Source organism: Monodelphis domestica, chromosome 3, assembly GCF_027887165.1.
Source record: "Monodelphis domestica isolate mMonDom1 chromosome 3, mMonDom1.pri, whole genome shotgun sequence".
Taxonomy (NCBI): domain Eukaryota; kingdom Metazoa; phylum Chordata; class Mammalia; order Didelphimorphia; family Didelphidae; genus Monodelphis; species Monodelphis domestica.
In genome coordinates this window covers 492517036-492544584 of record NC_077229.1, presented here as the reverse complement: position 1 = coordinate 492544584, position 27549 = coordinate 492517036, and the positions used below count along the sequence as shown (strand labels likewise).

General features: G+C 33.8%; 1 protein-coding gene across 2 annotated transcripts in view; it reads left to right on the top strand.

Annotated features, from left to right (window-relative positions):
- Positions 1-27549, top strand: part of TBCA (tubulin folding cofactor A) — a 93478-nt gene that overhangs the window by 52043 nt on the left and 13886 nt on the right. For both annotated transcript variants that reach the window (XR_008917931.1, XM_007486442.2), the window contains exon 2: positions 27123-27228. Coding sequence is in view for 1 of the 2 variants with exons in the window: in XM_007486442.2 (XP_007486504.1) it covers positions 27123-27228 (106 nt within the window). In the remaining variant the exon portion in view is untranslated. The remainder of the gene's footprint in view (positions 1-27122; positions 27229-27549) is intronic.

Here is a 27549-nt window from a genome sequence, read left to right as displayed (position 1 = left end):
ATGCAAATTAAAAATAACATTAAATTACAGCCTGGGAAAACTATTAACTCATAAAATATTCCATTAGTATATTTTTGGAAAATACAATGGATTATGTTTGATATATTCAATCACAAGTGCACTTATTTTAACAATTAAGTTTGAAAACTTCATTTTTTTGAACAATTTTCTGTTTGTATAATATTTTGGAAACATTTTAGGTTAGCATCTATATTTTCTCCTTTATGAATTAATATTATTATGCAACAAGTTATATATCTCCATTAATTTTAAACCATAGTATTACTATATAGTGAATCTTCACAGAGTATTATATACATTTATAATTCTCTTTTCCCCATGTTTCCTTGTGACCACAACTATATAGAAAACATCCATGAAGGAGTCAGTTTCATGATCATCAGAGGTTCCAACAATGAAAGAATGAATTCTTTAGATTAAAATTTCATCTATATTAGTTTTACATTTATTTCAAATAAATAAAATTTGGGATTTGTTGATGCAAAATCTAAGAAGGGAATGTCTATAGTTAATGAGCTTTTAGAAGTATTATAAGGAAGGGAATATAGTCTAATGAGGAGAGTTAGAAAGTGCCTTTTTTTTCTGGTGTAAGGACTATATATTTCTCCTTTCTTTACCTTTAACATGGGAATACTTGCTACCAACACTGCTTTAAAAGTAAGAAGCAATAGGGACTTAGAAGTTAAGGACTGTAGAATTATTTAGAGATCATCAGATGAGGTGGGTTTCATTTTATTTCAGTGATGGGTTTGTTTCTAAATAAGAACAGCTTAATTTCAAAATAGTTTTAATTAGGAAGAAAACCTTTTTTACTAGCTTTTGGATTCCATTAAAATATTTTGTCACATTATTTTATAGCTTTTTGAACCCTAACATGTTAGCTAATATGATAATTATAAGAAGTTTAAGTTATTTATAAGCCCTCGGATTTTGTATTTAAGATAGAGATACCAAATATTAAACAAGAGTGCCTCATTATGTTAATAAGAACTTTCTGATTAAAAGACAGGTTCTTATTTTTTAAGATTATGAATTAGGTTTGAGGGTAAGTTGTGACTTTGCACATGAAAGTACATCCACAAGAGCTAATTATTTTTATTTAGTACTTAAAACTTAACACTAACATATAAAAATATCCATATCCACTTAATCATATTATTTAACAATTATTGTTTGCTAGCCTTATTAATTAAGATTTCTTTAAGTCAATAACAATTTTTATAATTTATTTTAGTAAATATTAATATATAACATGGTCTGTTTACTTTCCAGAATATGAAAAGTTAAATTGAATGTACTGTGTGTTTTTTTTTAAAGTGCTTAATAGGGTTTCAAATGTAATTTAAACCCTAAATGAACTATTCTCTCCCTATTTTATATTTCATGTATACCAATTTCAGAATACTTTAAAAACCAGAGGGGACCAAAAATAGTTATTTAATTATATTAATTATACTGAATTAAAAGAAGTTTTCAAAATAATCTTAAAGATTTTTACCATGTGAGATTCGAGTTAACTCTGAAATCACAACATAAATATAATGTTTAACTAAAGTAGGCACTACATAATAACTCAGATTTATGTAGTGATTTATAGTTAGAAACTATGTTTTCCAAAATTCTCTAGTTTGACCCTCCCAGGAGTCCTGTGAGGTAGGTATATTTATATATAAATATATACTTACCATTTTTATAGATGAGAAAACAGACTCATACAGTTGTTGAAATGACTTGTCCAAGGTGATAGATCTATCTTGAAATATTTGAAGGTTTTTTGCATTAGAAGAAGGATTAGATGTCTACTTGAATTCAGAGTGCAGTGTATAGAAGGGTTGGGGATTAATTGGTAGATCTTGTCACTCAAAATATGGTATTCATTTCACTATTATACTATTGCCTATTATAGACAGGTCTTTGATAACTACTTATATCTCTGAAAAAGTTATCTAGCCTTTCCTCAAAGACTTCTACTGAGGTAGGGACTACTATCTCCCAAGCAATCCATTCCACTTTTGAAAATCTCAAATGAATAGGAAGTGATTTTTCATAGATTACACTGAGTTGTACCTCTGCAATATCTGCTCATGATCAGTCAGTCCACAGATATTAAACCACTTAACTATGTCCCAGAAACTATACAAAGTACTGGGGATACAAGGAAAAAAAAAAAACCCAGGCCCTGCCCTCAGAGAACTCACATTTTAATGGAGAAGACAACACACAGGGCAAACATGTACCTACAAGATATATACAGTGTAACTGGAAGATAATCTGAAAGGAAGTTACTATTCCCCCCAATGAGGAAATGATCTGGAATGGCCTCTTACTTATAGGAGGAAGGATTTGAAGGAAGGCAGAGGGGCCAGGCATCAAATACAGTTAGTGAAAAGACAGGAAATCAGGAGAATGTAGTGCCTTATTTGAGTAACAGTAAGGAGACCTTTGTCACCAGTTTGGATTAGTAGAAGGAGAGATGAAGGTAGAAAAAGGCTGGAAAGTTGAAAGGGGCTAGTTATGAAGGAATTTAAAACTAGAGAATTTTATATTTAATCCTGGAGACAATAGGGAGCTACTGGAGTTTATTGAATATGGTGATGTGTACAGACCATCCTAATATTTAGGAATGTTAATTTGCAACTGGATGGAGGATGGACAAGTAAAATTTGAGGCAGAAAGACCAATTGGAAATCTTTTGCAATAGTCCAGAGTTGAAGTGATGAGGGGTCATATCGAGCTGATGGTTCTCCTGATGAATAAATAGAAGGGGGCATACACTGGATCTGTTAAGGTAGAAACAATACTTATCAACAGACTATGTGGAGTGAGTGAGAGTGGAGTGAATGATAAAACCAAGGTTGAGAGCCTGGGTGATTGATTGGGTGATTGGGTGGTGCTTCTCTCTGAGGCCAAGTGGAATAAGTCTAATCCTTCCTTCTTATTTTAGACCATCATTTGGCTTTCTAAGGCTGTCATGGCCACATTTGATCTTTTTTCAAGCTGAGCATCCTCATTTTCTTGAACCAACCTTCATTGCAATATCTCTATTCCTCACATAGTCCTGATCTAGTCAAGTCAACAAGTATGTATTAAGGCTTTACTATGTGCCAATCAGTGTGCCTAGGACTGGAGACATAAAGTAAGGCAAAAATATAATCCCTTCAACCATTCTGGAGGGCAATTTGGAACTATGCCCAAAGGGCGGTAAAAGAATGTCTACCCTTTGATCCAGCCATAGCACTGCTGGGTCTGTACCCCAAAGAGATAATGGACAAAAAGACTTGTACAAAAATATTCATAGCTGCGCTCTTTGTGGTGGCAAAAAATTGGAAAACGAGGGGATGCCCATCAATTGGGGAATGGCTGAACAAACTGTGGTATATGTTGGTGATGGAATACTACTGTGCTAAAAGGAATAATAAAGTGGAGGAATTCCATGGAGACTGGAACTCCAGGAAGTGATGCAGAACCAGGAGAACATTGTATACAGAGACAAACACACTGTGGTATAATCGAACATAATGGACTTCTCCATTAGTGGCGGTGTAATGTCCCTGAACAATCTGCAGGGATCTAGGAGAGAAAACACTATCCATAAGCAAAGGACAAACTGTGGGAGTAGAAACACCGAGGAAAAGCAACTGCCTGACTACAGCGGTTGAGGGGACATGACAGAGGAGAGACTCTAAACGAAACTCTAATGCAAATATTAACAACATGGCAATGGGTTCAAATCAAGAACACATGTGACACCCAGTGGAATCATGTGTCGGCTATGGGGGGTGGGGGGGAGGGAAAAAATGATCTTTGTCTTTAATGAATAATGCATGGAAATGATCAAATAAAATACTATAAAATTTAAAAAATATATATAATCCCTTCCCTCAAAAGATTCCATTCTAATAGCGGAGAGTGGAGAATAACATGTAAAAAAAAGGGAGACAGGCATATACAGAATAGATGGAAGGCACTCTGAGAGGGGAGACACCAGCAGCTAATGGGGAAAGACCATTGGAGGAGGTGAGATTTGAGTTTGAAAGTGAGGAAAGAAAACTAAGATGAAGAAGTAAGGGCTTAGGGCAATCAAGTCATTAAGATAGTTATTGAAAAGGGAGATGTCCAGAAAAGGAGTATTGTGTGCAGAGAACATCAGGGCTAATATAATTGGCATGCAAATTCTTAGGATGGGGAGAAGTAAAGTGTGTTAAAGTCTATCTTGTTCTGGTCCCCTTGATTACCTCCTGGTCTAGTCAGTAGAGGAAGTTTATAAGTAGCCAGCAGAAAGGGATAGTAGCAGGATATCAGGTTGCAAAGGAGAACCTGGAAATCACATACAAATCATCTCAAATATTAAAGAAGCATCATTTACAAATTGTATTATATATTAACCAAAATTTACATCCTGGTAATATGTGCTGAATCAGGAGAAGCCATCTAAGTGGTCCTGTCAGGGTTCAGGGCCTCTGATATGTAAATCCTAAACAAATTGCAGACTTTCACAGTTCCAGAATAGCAGAATATCAAAAAGGTGCTGATAACTTTTGGGATGACAAATTTGAAGTCTTACTGATAACTTTGAAATGATTTGGAAATATTAATAAATTAACCCCAGGGGAGCACACAGATAGTTGGTCTTTTCCTCCAAAACAATTCCAGAAAAGTCAGACCTCAGACTCCAGTCCAGCCAAGCATTCTTCCATCTCTTGTCAGATTCTTGCTGCTGAGTTCTCCCAACTTTAATCCATGGTTATATAAATGATATACTTTCTGCCTCTCCCCACCCCATCTCTTCTTCCCCAACACCGCCTGCCTTCAGTATCCCATCCTCTGTTTCTAAATCAATGTCAGCCTCTGTATCCCTTTTGCTGCTTATTTCTGTGCCTTATAAAAGTGATTGCAGCTGTTTCTCTGCTGTCAGTCACACTCTGTATGTCCAAAGAACTAGGCATGCCTGTTGCCATTTCATAATTTCATAAATTAATTATCAGTTCATAAAGTAAAAGGAAACTGTAAAGGTGTGGGGAAGGGCAAAGTTCTGTGGTGCTTTAAATGCCAAATAGTTTGATCCGAAGCAATAGACAGATACTGGGAAACAGTGAGCATGGCAGCCCTGATCAGACCTGAGCTTAAAGAAAATCACTTTGTCAGCTTAATGGGGGATGGATTGTGGTAGGGAGAGAGACTTGAGACAAAAAAATTAGCTTGAAGATTACTGTAGTAGATTAAGTAAAAGGTAATGAAAGCCTAGAGTTGTGTCTGTCTGAATGGAGGGAAGGGGATATATACAAGAGATGATATGAAAGGAGAGATGACAGACTAGCAATGGATTCAATATATGGGTTGAGTGAAAATTGAGAATGACACATGTTGTAGGCCTGGGTGAGTGGAAAGATAGCAGTGTCTTCCTCAGTAATGGGAAAGTTCAGAAGGGGGAAGTTTGTTGGGAAAAGTCAGTTTTATTTTTGCCATGTTACGTTTGAAATGACTATGTGATGTCCAATTTGAGATGTCCAAGAGGCAGTTAGAAAGGTTTGACTGCTGAAGAGCAGAAAAGTTAATATATAGTTCAATATATAGATTTGGGAATCATATACACAGAGATGCTATTTGAGCCCATGAAAGTTGATGAGATCAACAAGTGAGATACTATAGTGAAAAGAGAAGGCCCAGGGCAAAGCCTTGGGAGACTCAGTATTAGAAATTATGATATGTATGAAGAATCAACAACCAAAAAAACCTGAAAAGAAAAATGATAAAAACAGAACCAGGAGATAATAGTGCCATGAGAATGTAGTTAAGAAAGATGTATCTAGAAGAAGGTAGATTCATAATGTCATAAGCTGCAGAGATCAAGGAATTTTAGAGTTGGGGAAAGGCTTCCATTTTGCTTGTAAGACTAGCACAAGAAACTTTGTGCCAGTGTCTAACTACTGGTAAGTCCAAGTAATTCTAAGCCTTGGAGTAGCCTTTTTTTTTCTTTTCAGATTTACAACCACAATTTTTTAAAATATAAATTTAGACTTTATATCTCTTGTCTAAGCAAACTCTTCAACAGAAAGACCAGAAAGTACTCCAGGTTTTATATAATTCATTTAGTAAGGAATAATTTTGTAATTGAATATTGCCTTATTGCCAATAATGCCTTAAAACATCATATTTACATTTAAAAAACTCCTTTTAGGAGGTGGGACTGAGCAGGCTCTTTATTTATTCATTCATTCATTCATTCATTCATTCATTCATTCATTCTTCCTTTGTTTATTTAGCAACTACTTGGTAAGTACCTGTTGTGCCACTCCAGAAGGAGGCAGCCTTGTGAAAATTATAGAAAGCTGACTTCATATTCAGGAAGAACTGCCTGGGCTCTAGTCTTGCCTTTGACACTTACTGGTTGTGATGACCCTGGTTCCCACCCATCTTTCTAAGACTATAAGTTGTAGAGGTGTTCATTTTAATTGATAATGGGAATTCCTCAACTGAAGTTCTCTATACTGTTAAAACCACAACTTCAGTAGGAAAAAAACACCAACATCTAAACTGAGGGTAAAGAACCTCTAGATCTCAATTTCAAGTATCATGAGATGTTGGTTTTCCAAGTATCTTATTTATACAAATTGTTGTAAAAATACAACATAACTTTAAAATTCCAAGATAATGCTATTTATTATTCTATCAGGATTTTGCTATATGTTTTTGCATATGAGATCCCTTGCTATCTAGTTATAAATATAGAGACAGTAAGTGCACCATTTTGTCCACCTCTAGTAAAGTGATGTTTATATATTGCAAATTTGTCCCGAATGTGGGGATGGGAGGGTGGGAGGGAGAGAGGAAGACAGGAAGATGGGCCACACTCTTGTGGAAGGAGGGGGTGGCACAGAATTCAAGGACCCCTGAGAGCTGGGAACACAAAAACAAGAGCAGGAGGAGGAACATGGAGGCTGCGGCCAGCCATGTGGGGGCCTGGCTGGAATCAAGAGGTAAAACAGGAAGTTAGGAGAGACACTCACCTAGGATGGGTGACAGGCAGGGACTGAGGAGTTATCAGAGCATGGATGGAGGGAAGACTCATATGGGTGGATGGAGCAGGGCAAAGGCTTCCTATGTAGGTAGAGGTCTCTCCATGGATTGGTCTTTCCCTTGGAGGTTTTTAAAAAAAAGTTTGTTTTTGGTGAGGAGTGGGAGTGTTTCAAATACAGATTTCTTTTATGTAAAATCTAATTTGCATAATGTGAATTTACTTATGAATTGTCTGTGTGGGATTATCTATATAAGACTATTTTTCTTTCAGTATCTTTGTCTTCATCTCTTGTTTATATTTATTTGATATTTATGTTCTTAAATTTATTATTATTTATTTCACTTTTCTTTCTTTCTGAAGTTACTTTTAACTATAGTCATAAGTTTAGAAGTGGTAGGAATCTTAAATCATTCAATTCAGTTTTCTTAATTTAAAGATGGGGAAGCTAAAGATGTAGAGTTTAAGTAGCTTTCCTAAGGTTATACAACTAGCAAGAAAGAGTAGCACATTTCAAATCTGGGGCCTCTGACTCCAAGTCTGACCCATTTACTACAGCACTATATTGTTTCTCATGTACCTGACATAATTTCTTCCCCTAACTTCTTATTCCCTCAGTTTTATTGGCTTAGAGAGAAAAAAGGTTACAACAACCTATCTATGAGCTAATAATACACTAGATTTCTTTAATCTAGATATACTGATTCTATTAGGAGCTATTTTACATTTAAAATAATGTCATTTGTATGATAGCTCTCATTAGTACTTGTAAAATGACTACACTGAAAATAATTGAAGCTTATGTAATATTTATTGCTTAGTACTCAGAGACAGTGGGATTCTGTGAAAGATTCAATAAGAAAGAGTAGGCCCATTCAGATTAAATTAGCATATGATATACTTTGACAATCAGAACTTTGATGCAAAGTTGAGAATGAGTAAAACCAACAATAAAATGTAGGAAGATCAGAATCAAGGGGAAGGAATAAGAGAGGTCAAAGACTGTTGGTCTACATAGAAGCTTCACAACTATATATCATAAATGAATCTTTCTTTAAGAAAAGACCCAGGACCGGACATGGCAGCTACTAGCTAGCATCACACAAAATGAATTTGGTTACATTTTAACAGATTGCATCTGACTGTAAACTAATATGTAAAGTTATTCTTGAATCATTTGCCCATATTGCAGCAACTTGTTAGGGCCAAGATAAAAATGAACACAAAACTAGAAAACTAGCTAGGCAACTGCAATTACAGTTTTGATTTGCTGAGCAAATTATTATGCCAAAAGATGTTATATAACTGAATTAAAGCATATTGGCACCAAATATAATTTCTTGCAAAAATTTGGCAAACAAAATCAGCTGTGTACCAAGGATACCAAAAAGCCTATAAAGTACCTTAGGCAGCAATACTTAAACTATTTGCAAAAAAGAAAAAGATGGTAGTTTCACATATAAATTTGTTTGTGAATTGTCAGGGGTTAAGAATGTTGCATGATTATTCAGAATTATTGTTTTATAAAACAAAGTTTGTTGTTTAGTCAGTTGTGTCTTGATTCTTTGTGAACCAATTTAGGATTTTCTTGGCACAGGTAATGGAATGGTTTGCCATTTCCTCCTCCAGCCCATTTTATAGAGGCAGAAACTGATGTAAACAGGTTTAAGTGACTTGCCCAGGGTCACACAGCTAGTCTGCGTCTGAGACCAAATTTGAACGCTGGAAGTGGAGTCTTCTGACTCCAGCCCTGAAACTCTACACTGTGCCACCTAATTGCTCTATACAACAAAGAGTGGTGGGTATAACTAATTTTAGCAAAATTCAAAAGATCCAAGTAAGAAAAATCATTTTGAATTTAAATATTAACCTAGAAACATCAACAAATATCCAAAATATGGATAAGATCTGTAAAGACTTTGTAACAAACTCTTCCAACTCTTCCCTGTTGGGGACAATGGAGCTACCACATTTTGACTCAACATCATAATTCTGGATGTCCTTATTTGAGGAAATAGAAATTTCACTGAATAGGAAAAAAGTGGGAAAAGCAACTGGATAAGATCAGGTTATCCAGAGAAAGTCCTTCCTGGTTGTAAGAAAATTGTGAAGTCATTCAAAGATTTATTTGATTTTCCAGACTCCTGAGCATAATAAAAAATGCTGGAAAGGTAAAGAATGTTAGAAGGACTTTGGGAAAACAAGTGAAGAGATAAAGCCATTGCAGAAATCTCAGAACTTATTATTATTACTGCTGCCAAAAAAAGGTGACTAGATGAGTATCAATAACTATTGACTTGTGTAACTTTTCCCACTTATATAGAAATTTATTTTTATGAGAACACTATATATGAAAGCAGCATGGCATAGATAGTATATAGAGAGCCAACCTTGGAGTCAGGAAGACTTGATTTTAAGTCTAGTCTCTAACACATACTGGTTGTATGATCCTATACAAATTAATTTATAATATCCCTAGAGGATTCTCTTTAAGACTGATCTATAGAACAGTTGTTGATTTGCATTGATGTTGGGAATATCCTCTCCGATAACTCACAGCAATCATAAGCCTAGAAAAAAATAATAAAACTGCACATGCCTTAAGGACATTATTTCTTACAAGACAATAGTTTTCCATTTCATTCATATACTATAATTTGTTGTCATTCCCTAAATGGTGATCATCCCTATGTATTCTGATTCTTTGCCCCCACAAAAAGAGCTGCTATAGTTTTATACTTATAGATGGGTTTCCTTTTTCATTGATCTCTTTGAACCAGGCAGAAGACTAGTAGTAGTATCACTGGTTCAAAAGATGTACACAGTTTTGTGACTTTTGGGGGCACCACTCTTTAGTGGGTGGACCAGCTCCACCAGCAGTGCATCAGAGTACCTGTTTTCCCAAAGTCCTTCTAACATTCTTTACCTTTTCAGCATTTTTTATTATGCTCAGTGATAATTTAGATAAAAAAAAAACCACCTTAATTCATATCCTTTGATCATTTGTCAATTTCCCTTATTGGCATTTTTTAAAAAAACATGAAGCATTTTATTTATCTTGGAATTGAGACCCTTATTAGAGGTTTTAAGTTAACTGCAAATTTTTTTACCCCATTTAACTGTTTCCATTCTATTTTTTTTTTAGCTGAATTGGTTTAATGGAGTAGGGCAGAAAGAGGGTGAAGGTTAATCACCTTTTGTGAAAAGTCTGAATTAATGAGATTTTGTAAGGAAATGTTTATAATACATTTTTGTAGTATGTGACTTCAATTTAACTTAATTAAATTAATTGCCTACTATGTTCCAGGCACTACTAGGTGCTAGAGATATAAAGATATAAAATTTGGATTTTAATAGCTAATGTACTACAGGTGGAGCTGGTCCAACTATTAAAGAGAATATTTTGGAATTATGCTCCATTAAGGTTTACAAAGTACTTTAGTGAGTATATTTACTTAGTCTCTTCAAGTTGTCATTGGGTAATTTTCTTTCCATTCCTACTTGCTCTTTTGAAAAAAATTAATGTTTATTTTCAGTTCCAATCTCTCTCTCTCTCTCTCTCTGTCTGTCTCTGTCTCTGTCTCTCTCTCTCTCTCTGTCTCTCTCTCTCTCTCTGTCTCTCTCTGTCTCTCTCTCTCTGTCTCTGTCTCTCTCTCTCTCCCTCCCTTCCTCCCCCTTTTCCTCTCCCTCTCCCTCCCTCCCTACTACCCACCCATTGAGAAGACAAGAGTTAAAATATCCATTGTACTTATCAAGTCATGCAAAACATTTCTGTATTATTCATGTTCAGGGGTAAAAAAAAAAACAAGAAAAAGAAAGTAAATAGTTAAGTCTGTATTCTGAGATTAACAGTACTCTTTCTGGTGGTGGTTAGTTGTGGTGGGAGGGACTGGCCAGCAGCCCTCACACTAAAGGAAAGATAGATAGAAGTTTATCTCTGGGGGAACCAGGATCTAAAGCCGGAGGGATGGCAAGAGAGAGACCAGACATCCAATCATATATAAATCGAGCTCCACAGACTTAAGCTCCGGCCTTCCACTTCATAGATACATGAAACAGTGAGAAGACCACCACATAACATCATGGGCATCAGAAATGAGCTTAGAGATCAGGAGACAAAGCCCAGTCCTCAAAGCCGAGCTTTGATCATGGACTGTTAAGGCTTAATGATGGGGATTAGAGAAACAGAGGTGCTGAGCATGGCCACAGGCCAGCTCCAAGAGAGAGAGAAAAAGAGATAGTAGTCAGGAAGAGAGATGAGTGGTAAAAGCTGGGCTGGGCCTGTGGGCTCGTCTATTTATTGATTATCATATGCAAAGATACATAATGCATAGTAATTAAAGACATAGGGGATTATCATTGGTAGAAAGGTAAATTGTCATAAGATAAGGGCGGATCCTTTTTCAGCCTGGGGAGAACAAAGAAACCTACTTTCCCGCCCAAACTAGTTGGGAATCAAAGTTCATTGCCTTACTGGCCATGCGCTCTTCTCAGGCCTAACTTTATGGCTTAATTATCTGTCTTGAGTAAACATAGCTGTGGACTGCTACATTAGTATTTTTTTTTTAATTTTCTAAAACCCTTACCTTCAGTCTTGGATTGGCTCCAAGGCAGAAGAGTGGTAAGGGCTAAGCAATAGGGGTTAAGTGACTTGCCCAGGGTCACACAGCTGGGAAGTGTCTGAGGTCAAATTTGAACCCAGGACCTGCTGTCTCTAGGCCCAGCTCTCCATCCACTGAGCCATCCAGCTGCCCCCTTGGTAGCTAATATTTTTAATCATGAGTCCTTTAGGTTTCATTGTTCTGTTCAGGATTATTAAGGTTGATTATCTTTACAATGTTGTTGTTATTGTATAAATTGCTCTCTTAGATCTTCTCATCTCACTTTGTATCAGTTCATTCAGATCCTCCTGGATTTCCTGAAACCATCCCCTTCATTCTTTCTTATAGCATAATAGTGTTTCATCACATTCATATACCATAACTTATTCAACCATTCCCCAATTGATGGGCATTCCTTCAATTTCCATTCTTTGCTACCACCAAAGGAGCTACTATAAATATTTTTGTACATATGAGTCCTTCCCCATTTTTTTTTATCTCTTTGGTGTATAGCTCTAGAAGTGGTATGATATAGATCTAGCTGGGTAAAAGGGAATGCAGTTTTATAGCTCTTTGAAAACTAATTCAGAGCTTCACCAGCAGTGCAATATTGTGCCTATTTTCCCATCTCCCCTCCAGCATGCCATTTTCTTTTCCTGATTTCTTAGCCAATCTGATAGATTTAAGATGGCACCCTACTTACTTCAGTGTATATTTCTCTAATTATTGGTCATCTTGAGCATTTTTTCATATGCCTACTGAAAACTTTGGACTCTGTAAATATGAACTCTTCACCTTTCCATACATCTGACAAGTAATTTCTCCCATGCTCTTCTAATGTGCTTACAATATTACCCTTTATGTTTAAACCATATACCCATATTTAGCTTATCTTGGGATACAGTATAAAATTAGTTGGTCTGTGCCTAGTTTCTACCAAATTGCTTACCAGTTTTTCTAGCAATTTGTGGTATGAGTTCTTGCCTCAATAGCTAAGATTATTCTTACTTGTTCCTAAAGTCAAGATGGTGTTACAGTAAATATTGTTACCAAAATTTTATTTTAAAACCAAAATAAAATTCTGGTTCTTGGTTACTAAAACCAAATAAGTTTTGCTTTTTTTAGTGTTTTGCCAAGGTCCTAATGTCTTTTCTTTTGCTCTTATCTTTTTGAAATAATTCTGTTTTTGTTTCTGAGTTTAAATAGGCTTAAAAGAAACATTCAGAATTCTTTAATTTTACCTTTTTATGTATAGAGGTTATGCCGCCCAATTCATTTTACAGCTTCACCATGTATAAACCCTTTGAGTAATAATTCTTCCATCCCCCTACCCTTGTTATATTCCACATTGTGCTTATTACTCTGTAGCTATAATATGTTTATCTGTAATTTTGTATAATAATTATTTGCATTTTATATCTCCATCCCTGCTAGACTATAAGCTCCATGAAGGCAGATCAGTATTTTCATCCAAACTTTGCATATCCCACATGCATACACTTAGCTCCATAGTTCTGCACTTAGCATAATAAATCTTGGTTGAATTTGACTGAATCATCTCTTATGACAACATTCTAATAATGTAGACAGGGTAACCAAGACACTTGAGTTAAACTGACTTTTTTCTTTTTTTTTTAATTTTAAGCCCTTACCTTCCATCTTGGAGCCAATACACAGTATTGACTCCAAGGCAGAAGAGTGGTAAGGGCTAGGCAATGGGGGTCAAGTGACTTGCCCAGGGTCACACAGCTAGGCAGTGTCTGAGGTCAGATTTGAACCTAGGACCTCCCATCTCTAGGCCTGACTCTCAATCCACTGGGCTACCCAGATGCCCCCTAAGTTGACTTTTTAAAGAGCCAAGCAAGTAAAAAGATAAAGCTAAAGAAAATAAAGTAGCACCCATCTTTTTCTTCATTTTCTGAATGAAAAAAAGAAGACATGAAAACTTCTCCCTTCATCTTAATCATTGGTTTCTTTTACTGTGATTTATTTGACATTATTTAATGTTTTATTGTAAAAGATTATTTTATGATCAGTTGTAACTTTAGGGATTAGATGCCTTTCCTAAACAGTTAAAATTCCCAAGAGCCTGAATTATTTTGGTGAAGACATAATTCTGAAATTTTAATTCGAGATAAGAGAATGTAAAATTCATGAACATTATGTATAATTATCCTCTCCAGGGATTTTTTTGTGTTAAATGAGATATACCCATGGTTGTCAGATGCCAAAATAACTTGGAGAGGAGAAAGAGAAGGCACTAAGTCTTATAGAGTCTGATGGTTAAGATAGGAAATAAAAGTAATTTGTAATAAACAATTCCTTCCTATAAATAAATGCTACGATTAAAAGTGATTTCCGAAATGTTTGTAAACAACACGTTGGTCTGTACTCAAGTAGGTTAAATAGTTTTCCTTTTTAGACTGTTCACTTTTTTTAAGTCTGTGTTACTCAAATTTGATCAGATTTTAAATGAATAAAATATAAATTTGTAATGTGTTATTCAGTAAGTCATTACTAGTCATCAATACCTGAGCCTTGGTTGTCTTATTTTTACAAATTAGAAAATAGAGCTCTCAGTGTGAGATTTGTCTATGTGTTTGTCTCATGTTGTCCTTGAAACAGGATGAGAACTTATAGCCTTTGAATTAGCACTTTATTACTCAAGAATATTTTATTATTACTATAGTTCATTTTTTATGAGCTGAATTTAGTTTGTTGAATCACATTTTCTCATTAGATTAGACTGATGTAGGAAGCAGCACACACAAATTTATTTTCATAGTTTAAAGGAATGTTTATATTTCAATAAAAAGACACTAAGCATTTTCCAAAAGTTAAAAAAGGAAACTACATTTTGCTAAAAGATACCATAGGGGGTGATTTAATAGCAATATATATAGCATTTAAATTATTTTTAAAAGGTTGTTGCCAGAAAAATATCACAAATTTTAAAAAGCAGAAGCAGTAAATGCATCCTATTCCTAACATAATGCACTAAATAAAAAGTTTTTGAAGAAAAATTAAAAATTAATTATAAAACAAATATATTATTTCCAAATAATAAATTAAAGGACAAATTGTAAAAACAATCAAGAGGTTGACCATGAGACAAAATGCCAGAATTTGAGGTTATAGTCAAAGCAGTACTAGGAATGTTTATATCTTCAAATTTTTTTAATCAATAAAAGAGACAAAGAGCATATCAACAAAATTGGGGGCATACACCTTAAAGAAAACAACCCCAAATAACTAGAAAACCAACAAATCAGAAATCCTCAACTAAATATAAAAATTAAAGTCCTAAAAGTCAAAGGCAAGAGTATTGAAATGGAAAGGTTTTTTTTTAACTGAGTTAAGAATAAAACTAGGAGTTTTAAAAAAACCACATACATACACCAATCAGTAAAATAGTTAAACCATTAGCCAATTTGATTAAAAGAAAGCCAAATGAATAGTATCAAAAATGAAAAAAGAATTTATAACCAATGAAAAAGAAATAAAAGCAATTATTACGAGCTGTTTCTCTTAACTATATGCCAATATAATTGACAGTGTAAATGAAACAAATTGTAAAACTATAAATCGCCTAGATCAGTGATGGCAAATCTTTCAGAGATGGAGTACTAGGCTTCATCCCTACCCCATCCCCCAGACTGAGTGCTGTTCCCCTCCCCCAAGAAGTGCCAAGTGCCTTCTGCATCCCCTCCCCCTTTACAAAGTCCACACCGGGAAGGGAAAAAGCTCTTCCATTGAGTTGCTCAGTGGAGGGGTGGGTTAAGTGAGGAATGTCTTCAGCACATGTAGAAAGGGGGAGGGGAGTGGCCTGAGGACTCTGTTCCGCTCCAGCTCCAGCGCTGCCACCTGTGAGCTGCCCACCTTACCACCTGTAAGCTCTTATTGGGCTGCTGGGCAGAGGCATTGGAGGATGTGAAAAAAATGTCTTCAGGCACAGTGGAGAGGGGGAGGGGAACAGTTCTGCCCTAGTCCCTTTGCCTTTCTAGTAATGAATTGGGTCTGAGAAAGGCAGTCACATGCCCACAGAGAGCACTCTGCATACCATCTTTGGCACCCATGCCATAGGTTCACCATTATTGACCTACGTTAACAAAACAGATAATAGAATATGTAAACAAGCATATATTAGAAAAAATGTTGAACTAGGCATAAATAAACTTCCAAAGGGAAAAAAAATAGGACCAGATGGATTTACAAGTGGATTCTGTCAGACATTTAAAGAAGAATTCATTCTGTTAGTTCATAAGTTGTTTGAAAAAGTAGGTAAAGGAATGATTCTATTAAATCTTTCTATGATACCAATATAATTTTGATACCCAAACCCAGGAGAGTGAAAACAGAGAAAACCAGACCACTTTTCCTACTGTATATTAATGCAAAAATTTAAATAAATGTTATTATGTAGACTACAACAATATAACACAAAGATCATACACTATAACCAGGTTGGATTTATACTATGAATGCAGAGCTGATTCAATATTAGGAAAACCATAAATATAATTGACCATATTAATAATAAAACCAATAAAAACCATAATTATATCAGTAGATACTTTTTATATCAGAAAAAGCTTTTGACAAAATACAACACTAATTCCTGTTAAAAACACTGGAGCCTTTCCAGTAAGATCAGAGGTGCAGCAAAATGTCTGTTATCACCATTACTATTCAGCTAGGTATAGCACTAAGACAAGAAAAAGGTCTAAGCATAAGTAAAGGAGCAACAGCTTTCACTTTTTGCAGATGATGTAATAATTTACTGAGAGAACCTCAAGTCTACTAAAGAACTAATCGAAGTAGTTAACTTCCACAAAGTTGCAGAATATAAAATTAACCTATACAAATCATCCATGTATTTGTATATTGCTAACAAAATCCAGCAGGAAAGATAGAAAAAATGCATTTAAAATTACTACAGATAGTATAAAATACTTGGGAGTCTACCTACCAAGACACTGAGAAAAACTATATGAACATAATTACACACAAGTAAATATCTAAATAATTTTTAATTGCTCTTGGGTATGTAAGCCAATATAATAACAATGGTACTACTCCCAAAACTAATTTACCTGCGTGCCATACCAATCAGACTATCAAAAGTATTACTTTACAAAGCTAGGAAAAAATAAAATCCATCTTGAGGAACGAAAGGTGAAGAATATAAAGAGAATCTTATGGGGGAAAAAAGTGAAGAAAGAGGGCCTAGTTGTACTAGATCTCAAAATATACTACAAAACTATAATCATCAAAACAGTTGGGATCTATATAATAAATAAGAGTGGTTGATCAATGGAACATAATTTAAAGAAATAGTATAAATGAGCTCAGTAACCTAGTGTTTTTTAAATCCAAAGATACCAAGTATTAGGGGAATATCTCATCATTTGACAAAAATTATTGGGAAAACCAGAAAGTAGTTTGGCAGAAGCTGGACATAGACAGACATCTGACGCTATATTCCAAGATAAGCTTAAAATGGGTACATAATTTAAACATAAAGGATGCCATCGTAAACAAATTGATGGAACATGGTACCTGTCAGATCTTTGACTGAGAAAAGAATCCATGACCCTATAATAGAGACGTTCACAAGATGAAAAACTACAATTTTTATTATATTAGAAGAAAAGAAATTGGGGAAAAAATCTGTCCAGGTTTCTCTTATAAAGGTCTCATTTTAAGATATATATGAAACAAAGTTAAATTTATGAGAAAAAAAAGCCATTCCCCAATTGATATGAACTATTTTCAGAGAAAAAAAAATCAAAGCTATTGTTAGTTATATGGGGGGAAAGTGCTTTAAATCACTAGTAATTAGAGAAGTGCAAATTAAAACAACTTTGAGATACTCATCATGTTGGCTAAATTGACAGAAGAAAATGAAAAAAGGTAAGGTAAATTCACTGTTGGTGGGGCTTTGAACTATGTCCAAAAAACTGTTTAACTTTGCATACTCTTGGACTCAGCAATATCACTATCGGGTCCATATCCCAAAGGAAAGTACCCATAGGTATAAAAATATGGCATCTTTTTTCTTTCTTTCTTTCTTTTTTTAAACCCTTACCTTCCGTCTTGGAGTCAATACTGTGTATTGACTCCAAGGCAGAAGAGCGGTAAGGGCTGGGCAATGGGGGTCAAATGACTTGCCCAGGGTCACACAGCTGAGAAGTGTCTGAGGCCAAATTTGAACCCAGGACCTCCCATCTCTAGGCCTGGCTCTCAATCCACTGAGCCACCCAGCTGCCCCCATGACATCTTTTTTCTGTAGTGACAAAGAATCAGAAACTGAGACGATAGCCATCAGTTGGGGAATAGCTGAATAACTTGTGATATATGATTATGATATAGAATGCTATTGTGCTCTAAGAAATGATGGAAGTTGTTTCAGAAAAACCTGGGAAAACTTGATTGAACTAAATCAAAGTGAAGTAAGCAGAACCAGGAGAACATTTTTTACAGAAATTGCAATATTGTAAAAATAATCAACTTTGAAAGACTTTGGTAACGTTTCCAAAAAACTCATAATGAAACATGCTGTTAATTCCATTTAGTTAGATGGACTCAGGTTGTAAATTAAAGCATAAATCTTCCTCCTTCCCTCCCTCCTTCCTCCTTTCTTTTCTCCCTCCCTTCCCACATCCCTCCGTGCCTCCTTCCCTCTCATTTTGATCTGGGTAATGTAGAAATTTAATTATTTGCATAGCTATACATATTTTATGGATAGAGCACTAGATTTGAAATCTGGAAAACATATCTTCATGAGTTAAAAGTCTGGTCTCATTCAGTAGCTGTGTGGCTTTGACAAGTCACTTGAACCTGTTTGCCTCAATTCCTTCATGTGTAAAATGAACTGGAGAAAGAAATGACAAATTACTCTTGTATCTTTGCTAAGAAAACCCGAAAATGGGGTCATGAAGAGTTGGACATGACAGAAACAACTAAACAACAAAAATATGTATTTGTAATGGGTATTATTATTTTTTTGCCTCTCCAAAGGGGAGGGAGAATGGGAATTCAGAACTGAAAATACAATTGAATTTTTAAAAATTGAATTATTGACAAAGGTAGATCAAAGATCAGTATAATGGGTTTGTTTTTTGACTTTTACATTTTCTTTTATTCCAGTTACACTTTTTTTAATCTTTTGCCATGCTTCTTATATGCAAAGTCACGTAAGAAACAAAGTTTCTAAATTATGAACTGTCTATTACTATTAAATTGGTCCATTGAGTATAAATGTTTGATAAAATTTTAATGGCAGTGGGACTTTGAATACTCAACTAATTAAATTTTCTTAATTACTTTTAGAATAATGGTTCCTCAACATTCCTCTTCCAGAGATTCTTAAAGACTAAAACATTTATTTAAATGACTATTTCAATTGTTCTTCTGTCTATTATAATCTAAAATCAAGAAGACCCTTAAATTTCACCTGACCCAAACAAATACTAAAGATGACAAAAAGTGGGAATAGTTAGTATTAAAGAGCTTATGGAAAATTAGGCATACTAATGCATTGTGTTGGCAGAGATGTGAATTGGTATAACTCTGGAAAACAATATGAAGTAACACAGATTAAGTGGCTAAAATGCCCAAGACCCCGATTCATGCAAGGCATATATCCAAAGAAAGTTTGTAAGAAGCTATTTTAGTGGGATCTTTCTGCCCCAAGCATTCCGAAATATGTTCCATCCTTGGATAGCAGAGTCGCAGTAGATTTGGAGAAGTAATCATAAACCATTCTTTGTCTTCACCAAAGTGTCAACGAAACATACATTCTAAAATGCTTATTTCTGAAAGCCTACCTACTCTCATTATTTACTTATTTCCATTCCTTTGTTCTTTCTGGTCTTAATATGTGAAACGCTGTTTTTCTCCCTCTACTTTTTAGTTCCTACTCTTTAAAATTCAAACTCTAAGTACCACCTACTTCTTGAATACAGCCCCACCCCCTTGTAACCACTTTTCCTTTTAGATTTTAAATAGCACTTTATTTTCTAATGTTTTGTATTATGAACATATTTAGAAATGTTGATAAAAATATAGATATTTATATCAAGATTACTGCTTTTTGCAAACTTGCTTCTCATATACATTCATATTCATACAAAACTTTGTACCAACTCAAGAAACATCTTTTTAAAGTAACATTCGATTAGAATAGTTATTAATCAGAAAACACTCATTTCCCCAATTGTTCATTGTTAGACAGGGTAGGGAACAGGACAAAACAGCCTCCATAATGACTGATTTTGGTGGTGATAGTTTTTGTTTTAAAAATGTCCAACATAGTGCAAAATTTGACAACAGAAGAGAACATTTTATGAAAATTACCATATTTGCTTAACTAATTTCCTTCTGGCATTTTCTTCTTAAGCTAGGTAAATGGAGGTTTCACATATTGATAACTCACCCAAAAAACTTGTCAATGAAAGAGAAATAAGAAATTGGACAGTAGCTTGAAGGTGCTTTGGAGTTATTGTGTTAGTTTTGTTTTGAATTGTGCATATTTGAAAATTAAGAAAGGGTGAGAAACTAATAGAAAGTAAAAAAGTTAATATGCTTATAGTAGCTAACATTTGTATGTGTGTGTCTACATACACATGTATAAATTCATGTGAAGAAATACTGTTGAAATGTTAACCATACTTCTAAGACTTTCTAAAACTTGTCCTAACCTGAAGGGAATATCTTCTTTTGAGACTTTTGTGGTAGTTACTTGTAGAATTTCCTTGGCAATTAATCACAATATGGCTTGTGAATTATTAAAAATTCTATGCTCTTTTAGAGTTTGAAGGAGCTTATGTATAGCTATTTATATCTCATTATTATTTAACTTCTTAATCTTATTTCTGATCTGATCAGTTAGATTCATAATCTCTTTGAGGATAGAAAACATGTCTAATACTTGATGTCTTCTGTCTTATTATAGTATTTCCCCTCTCAGATTGAATCTTTAGTTGTGACAAATATATATGCACATACAAACAAGCAAAGTGATAAAAGTAAAAACAGCTGATACAGAAACCTCCTAGGATACTGTAAAAAGTATTTTGTCCTAATAGTTTCTTTCTTTGCCTTAAGGGGAAGAGGCCTATCCTCCAGGGTCTACACTTATTTTTTTCATTTTAACTCAAGACTCCTTTCAAATATTTTTGAATTTACATTGCTATAGTCATTATGTATTCTATGATTCTGCTTATTTTGTTCTGCATTTGTTCTTCTACATAAGACCATAGGTTTTGAATAGGAAGAAATCTTAGACATCACTGGGTCCAACCCTTCACTTTTACAAAAAAAGAAATTGGTTCCCAGAAGGGTAAAGTGACCTGCTCACAATTATATAGATAGTAAAGTACTGAACCAAGATTTCCAAATTCTCTCTCTCCCCCACCTTTTTCTTTTGATCTCTTTGGGATATAGACCTAGGAGTGGTATTTCTGGGTCAAAGGGTAGTCACAGTTTTATGGTTCTTAGTGCATTTCTGTTCCTATTTTCCCCATACCCCCTCTAGCATTTGTCCTTTTCCCTTTTTCTTATCTGAGTCAATCTAACAGGAGTGAGGTAGTACCTTAGAGTTGTTTTTATTTACTCCCCCCCAATCATTAATGAGTTAAAACAATTTTTTAATATGCCTATTAAAAGCTTTGATTTCTTCCTCTGAAAATTGCCTCTTCATATCCCTTGATATTTGTCTATTGGAGATGACTGTTACTTATGTAAATTTGTCTCAGTTACCTAGGTATTTGAAAAAAGAGGCCTTTCTCAGAAAAACTTACTACAAAAATTTGCCACCTCCCTAACCCTGTTTTCTGTTTTTTTTTTTTCTAATTTTTGGCTTCATTGGTTTGGTTGATATATAAATGTTTCAAACGTTATAGAATAAAAATTGTCCATTTTACATCCTGTAAACCTCTCTAAATCTTTTTTGGTCATGAACTCTTTCTCTAGCCTTAGATATGACAAGTAATTTCTCCCATGCTCCCCTAATTTGCTCCATGATATCACCCTTTATGTCTAAATCATGTACCCATTTTGAGTCTTGGTATACAGAGTTAGGACAGCTAGATGGCACTAGACCTGAAGTCAAGAAGATTTGAGTACAAATACAGCCAGAGACTTAACTGGCTACGTAACCCTGAGCAAGTCACTTAACTCCATTTGCCTTAGTTTCTTATCCATCAAATGAGCTGGAGAAGGTGGTGACTATTCCAGTATTTTTGCCAAGAAACTCCAAATGGGGTCATAAAAAGTCAAACGTAACTAAACAACAATACAGTCTCAAATGTTAGTCTATTTATAGTTTCTGTTAGACTTATTTTTCAGTTTTCCCAAAAGTTTTTGGCAAATGGTGAGTTATCACCCTAATACCTATTATCTTTGATTTTAATAATACTAGGTTACTGTGCTCATTTATACTGTCTTTAAATTGTGTACCCAATCTATTCTATTGATCAACCTCTGTATCTGTTATCTAGTACCAAATTGTTTTCGTGATTACAGCTTTGTAGTATAATTTGAGATCTGGTACAGCAAGGCCCCTTTCCTTTATCTTTTATTTTTTTAAGCCAGCTGACTTTTATTATATTTTCTAGCTGTATGAAGTAATTTTCTTTGATAGTTTGATTGGTATGGCACTGAATCAGTAAATTAATTTAGGTACTATCATTCTTATTGTGTTGACTTGGCCTGTTCAGGAACAATTAACATTTCTGATGATTATAGATAATGCTTATCCTTCATTTTAGATTGATATTATTTATTAACTTAAGAAAAGTTCCATATGTTTCTATGCTTTCTTTTTAAACAGGAATATGAAGTATTTTGTTTAGATGTGTTTAGTGTATCCCTTGAAATAATTATATGATTTTTATTGGTTTTGTTTCTGATGTGGTCAGTTATGCTTATAGTTTTCCTAATATTGAACTAGCTCTGCATTCTTGATATAAATCTTATTCTGTCAGAGTATATAGTTTTTGTTTTAATTTCTTTGCAAGTGTTTTATTTAAAATTTTTGCCTCAATATTCTTTAGGGAAATTGTTTATAGTTTTCATTCTCTGTGCCACTTCTTCTTGGTTTCGGTATCAAGACAATATTTGTTTCACAGAAGGAGTTTGTTGAGGTCTCTTCTTCAAAAACTACTTTTAAATAGTTTATGTAGTATTGGACGTTTTTAAAAATATTTGGTAAAATTCATATATAAATCTATCTGGTCTTCCCCCCCCCCCCTTAGGTAGTTCATTTATGGCTTGTTCAGTTTCTTTTTTAATAGGGTTATGCAAGTATTCTATTTTCTGACCCATTAATCTGTCCGCTTTATATTTTTGTAGCTAGTCGTCCACTTCATTTAGATTTATCACTTACTTGGGAACATATATGGCCAAAATTGAACCTAATAATTGCTTTTATTTCATCTTCATTGGTGATACAACAACATTTCATTTTTTATATTAGTGGTTTATTTATTTTCTTGGGTTTTTAAATAGCACACAGTTTAATTTATTAATTCATTGGGTTTTTAAAAACATACATTAGTTTTTCTAGGGTTCTTAAAAATTGCCTGGAGTCTTTTCTCTTTTAATGATGCATATTTTTAAAAATATAAATATCCACCTAAGTAATTCTTTGGCTGCATCTCCCAAATGTTGGTATTTTGTCTCATTGTTACCACTATCTTTATAAAGGCCCTTTATTGACTATAATTTTTATTTCATTTAATAATTCCACTTTTATGTATTTATGAGGTTTTTATGTACATAAGTGAAATGGGTATACTCCTTTCTATTCCCATTTAATATTCTTCAGAAGTCTTACCATAGCTAACATTTCTAAAATTGTTGCCTCTTTAACTTCTTTCTTGTTTATTTATGGTTATCTATCTAGGTCTGAAAGGAATAAATTGAGATTTTTCACTTTCTTAGTTTTGCTATTTCCTCCCGAAACTCATTTAATTCTTCCTTCAATAATTTGCATGCTATGCAATTTGGTTCATATTGTCTATAACTTGGTTAGATTTTTCTAAGTCTGTATGGAGCACATTGAGGTCCACTATTATTCTAGTTTTACTATTTCCCCCAATTCAATTAAAATTTCCTTTGAATATTTTGATTCTATGCTATTAGGTGCATATTTATTATTTATAGTGTTCATTATCCATGATGCTTTAAGCATTATATAATTTCCTGTTTATCTCTTTTTTATCATGCCTATAGAATATGATATCATTTGAAATTATAAGTGCTACCTCTGATTTTTTTAAGTATAATCAATTCTATTCCATCCCCTTATTTTAACTCATGTTAATCTTGTGTATTTCAGGTACATATGTTCAGGCTGTACGTAATACGTTGTTAGGTCTGAATCCATTCTGCTATCTTTTTTTCATTTTTTGGCTAAATTCATCCCATTCACAGTCACAATTATGATTGTTAATTGCGTATCTTCCCAATTCACTCCTCTTGTAATTTTTCCTTTCTTTGCTCCTACCTCTCTTTCTATATAAACAAGTGTGAAAAGAAGGTTTGTCCGACACTTGTGATTTTATGATTTGAACATCTTGTTTTCTTTCTGTTGCAACTCTTCTCTTTCTTTTACCCTATCTCTCATCCCACATTTTGGTCTTTCTTTCCTTTTAATCATCCCTTCATATTTCTCTCTCCAGCATTCAAATTTGTTTTGATTATGACTATTCCCTTACCTATCCCCCTTCTCTTAGACCCTTTCAGCCTCTCTAAGGTCCCTTGCACTTTCCTATTTCCCTTTTGAATTTATTATATATTTCTGTTGCAACATGTGTTTTTAAAATATATTCAAGCTTCCTTTTTCTAATTCAGATTAAAATGAGGTTCACTGAATGCCCCCCCCCCATTCTTTCTTTTTTGGCTACATATTCTTTATCTCATGCACTTCTATAACGTAATAGTGATTTATTTCTCCTTTCTTCCTTAATTTGGTCCCCTACCCCTCTCATTTGTTTTCCCATGGGGCCATTAGAACAAAAGCACCCATATGCTATGCCATTTTAACATTTCTTTATGAACTTTAATCATAGTAGAGCTCTCAGTAGACATTTGTTTCCTATATCCTTGTTAAAATTAAAATAGTAAGTTCCCTACATATTCTATTTTTATAAATCACATATAGGTACCTTTCTGAGTTTCCCTTGCTTTCCATTTTCATTTTAGATTAGAAGTCTATTCAGTTCTATTTATTTTGTTTTATTTTTTTCTCCCCATCAGGAATTCTTTGAAATCCACTATTTCATTACAGGTTCATTTTCTTCTCTATAGATTTTTACTTAGGTTGTCATTAATTGTAAGATTTTATCTCTTGCTTTTTGGAATATCATATTCCATGTTCTTCTCTCCCTTTGAGTGGTAGCTAGTAAGTCTTGTATGATCTTTGTTCTGGCCCCATGGCATTTGAACTCCTTTTTGACTGCCTGTAGCTTTTTTTCCTTTACCTGGAAGCTATAGAATTTCACGTCTATTTATAGACTTTTTCACTAAGGTATTTCTTTCCTGATGTGACTGGTGATTTCCTTCAGTTCCACTTTGAGAAAGCAAGGAATATATCAGATATACATGTGAAATAATGTAGATATTTACATATTAATCATGTTGCAAAAAAAGCAAGAAAAAAGGTAAAATAGTTATATTTTAATTTGCATTCAGAGCTCATCAGTTCTCTGAAGGTATGAATAACCTTCATCCCTTTGGAATTATCTTGGTTATGGATCAGAGTAGGTGTTTTTCATATTTGATGAATATTACAATATTGCTATTACTATGTACAATGTCCTCTTGATTTTACTCACTTCACTTTTGAATCAGTTCATGTAAATCTTCCCAAGTTTTTTCTGAAACCATCTCCTTAATCATTTCTTATAACACAGTAATATTCCATCACAATCATAATCCATAACTTAATCAGCCATTCTCCAATTAGTGGGCATCCCCTCAGTTTCCAATTCTTTGCCATAATAAAAAGATCTCCTATATATTTTTTGTATATATAGTTCCTTTCCTTTTTCTTTGATCTTTTTGGGATATAGACCTCTAATAATGGATTTCTGGATCAAAGAGTATACACAGTTCTATAGGCCTTTGGGCATAGTTCCAAATTGTTCTTCACTGTGGTTGAACTGACTCACAACTCCACTAACACTGCATTAATGTTTATGCTGGTTTTGTTTGTACAAACTTTTAAATTTCATGTAATCAAAATTAACCCTTTTACTTCCTGTGATCCTTCCTCTTGTTTGGTCATATACTCTTTCCCTTATCATCCATAGATCTAACAGGTAAAATTTTTGATGCTCTCCTAATTTGCTTGTGATTTATATCTAAATCATGTATCCATTTTTACCTTTTTTTGATATACAGTATGAGGTGATAGTCTTTGTCTAGTTTCTGCCAAACTGCTTTCCAATTTTCCCAACAATTTTTGTCAAATATATAAACAAAATGATATCAATAAAATTACTTTTAGGGCAAGGGGAATAGGAATGTTCTGGTTAATTGGATTTTCTGGTTAACTTAAGATAAGAATACATTTTTATATAGTGCTATAAGATTTACAGAGTATATCTCTCATAATAACTTTTTGAGAAAATAACTTTTATTTAGCCCTTGCCAAAAAATTCTTATATTTTCCTATAGTAAATCCATTATGTAGAAGATAATGTAATCATTAATAATTCAAAATTTTCATTTTGCTTTTTCTTGACCCTTTCTTCCTTCTTATCGGGTTAGAATGTGAGGCAAAATTATAGGTAATTGACTTTGTCCCCTTATTAGAGTTAAGGTTGAGTTCAAGTACTTTTCAAAAGACTTATTTTTGCATATGCAGAACATTGAAGTGTAATGCCTCTTAAAATTTCAATTCATATAATCCATGGATTCCTTAAGACCCATGCTAGTGGAACCTGAGCTTTTTTTTCTTCTAAGTGTTAAAGGCTAGAAAAAATTAGAATGCAGGGAGGGAGAAGAACCCATTACTTATTATCCAAGGACTAACCTAGGTAAAATTGAAGATGTTTGTTCAACCATATCCACTCACGAAAGTTGTTAATACCTCATTCTCCCAAGTCCTGTACTCAACCCCTGAGCCTCCAAACTTCTTTCTCTAACTTTGGTAACATCCTTTGATATCATGAGGGATTATACTGTGTGTATGTGGATTAAATTATAGTTTTAAGTATATTGAGCACAAACTTTTAATTTAAATTTAAGACTTTAATTACTTTGTAATCATTTATATACAATTTAAGTGCAAATAACTTATCTCTAGATACAGCCAAGAGAGACCACTATTCTCTCCATCCTGCCATACCTGGTTGTCTTGATTCGTGTTTTAAGAACCTGTAGTGTTATATGTTTACAAAATTGTGCTTTCTAACTTTCATAAGTTTTCTATAGGAAAAAGAATATTTATTAAGGAAAATATAATTTATTTATAGATTGGTTAAAGAAAAATTGATGTATGAAAAAGAAGCAAAACAACAAGAAGAAAAAGTTGAAAAAATGAAAGCTGAAGATGGTGAAAACTATGCCATTAAGAAGCAGGTAAAATTCTATTTTAAATATATCTTAAGGAAAACCTAATTAAATGAAATATATACTTATTGTTTTCACAAACATAAATTGATATGAAGGCTATCACTTTAAATTATCTTATAACTAAAAAAAGCATCTTATAACCATATATTTATTTATATAAGGTGACCTTATTAGAGTGTGAATGAGATAACGTATATGAAAATATTTAATATACTTGATGTATGGTGTAGTAATTCACTTAAATGCAATGAAAGTTTATTGAGCATCTAAAATGTGCAAAGGATTATACAAAGGTAGGGATAAAAAAATAAAAGCAAAGCATTCTTT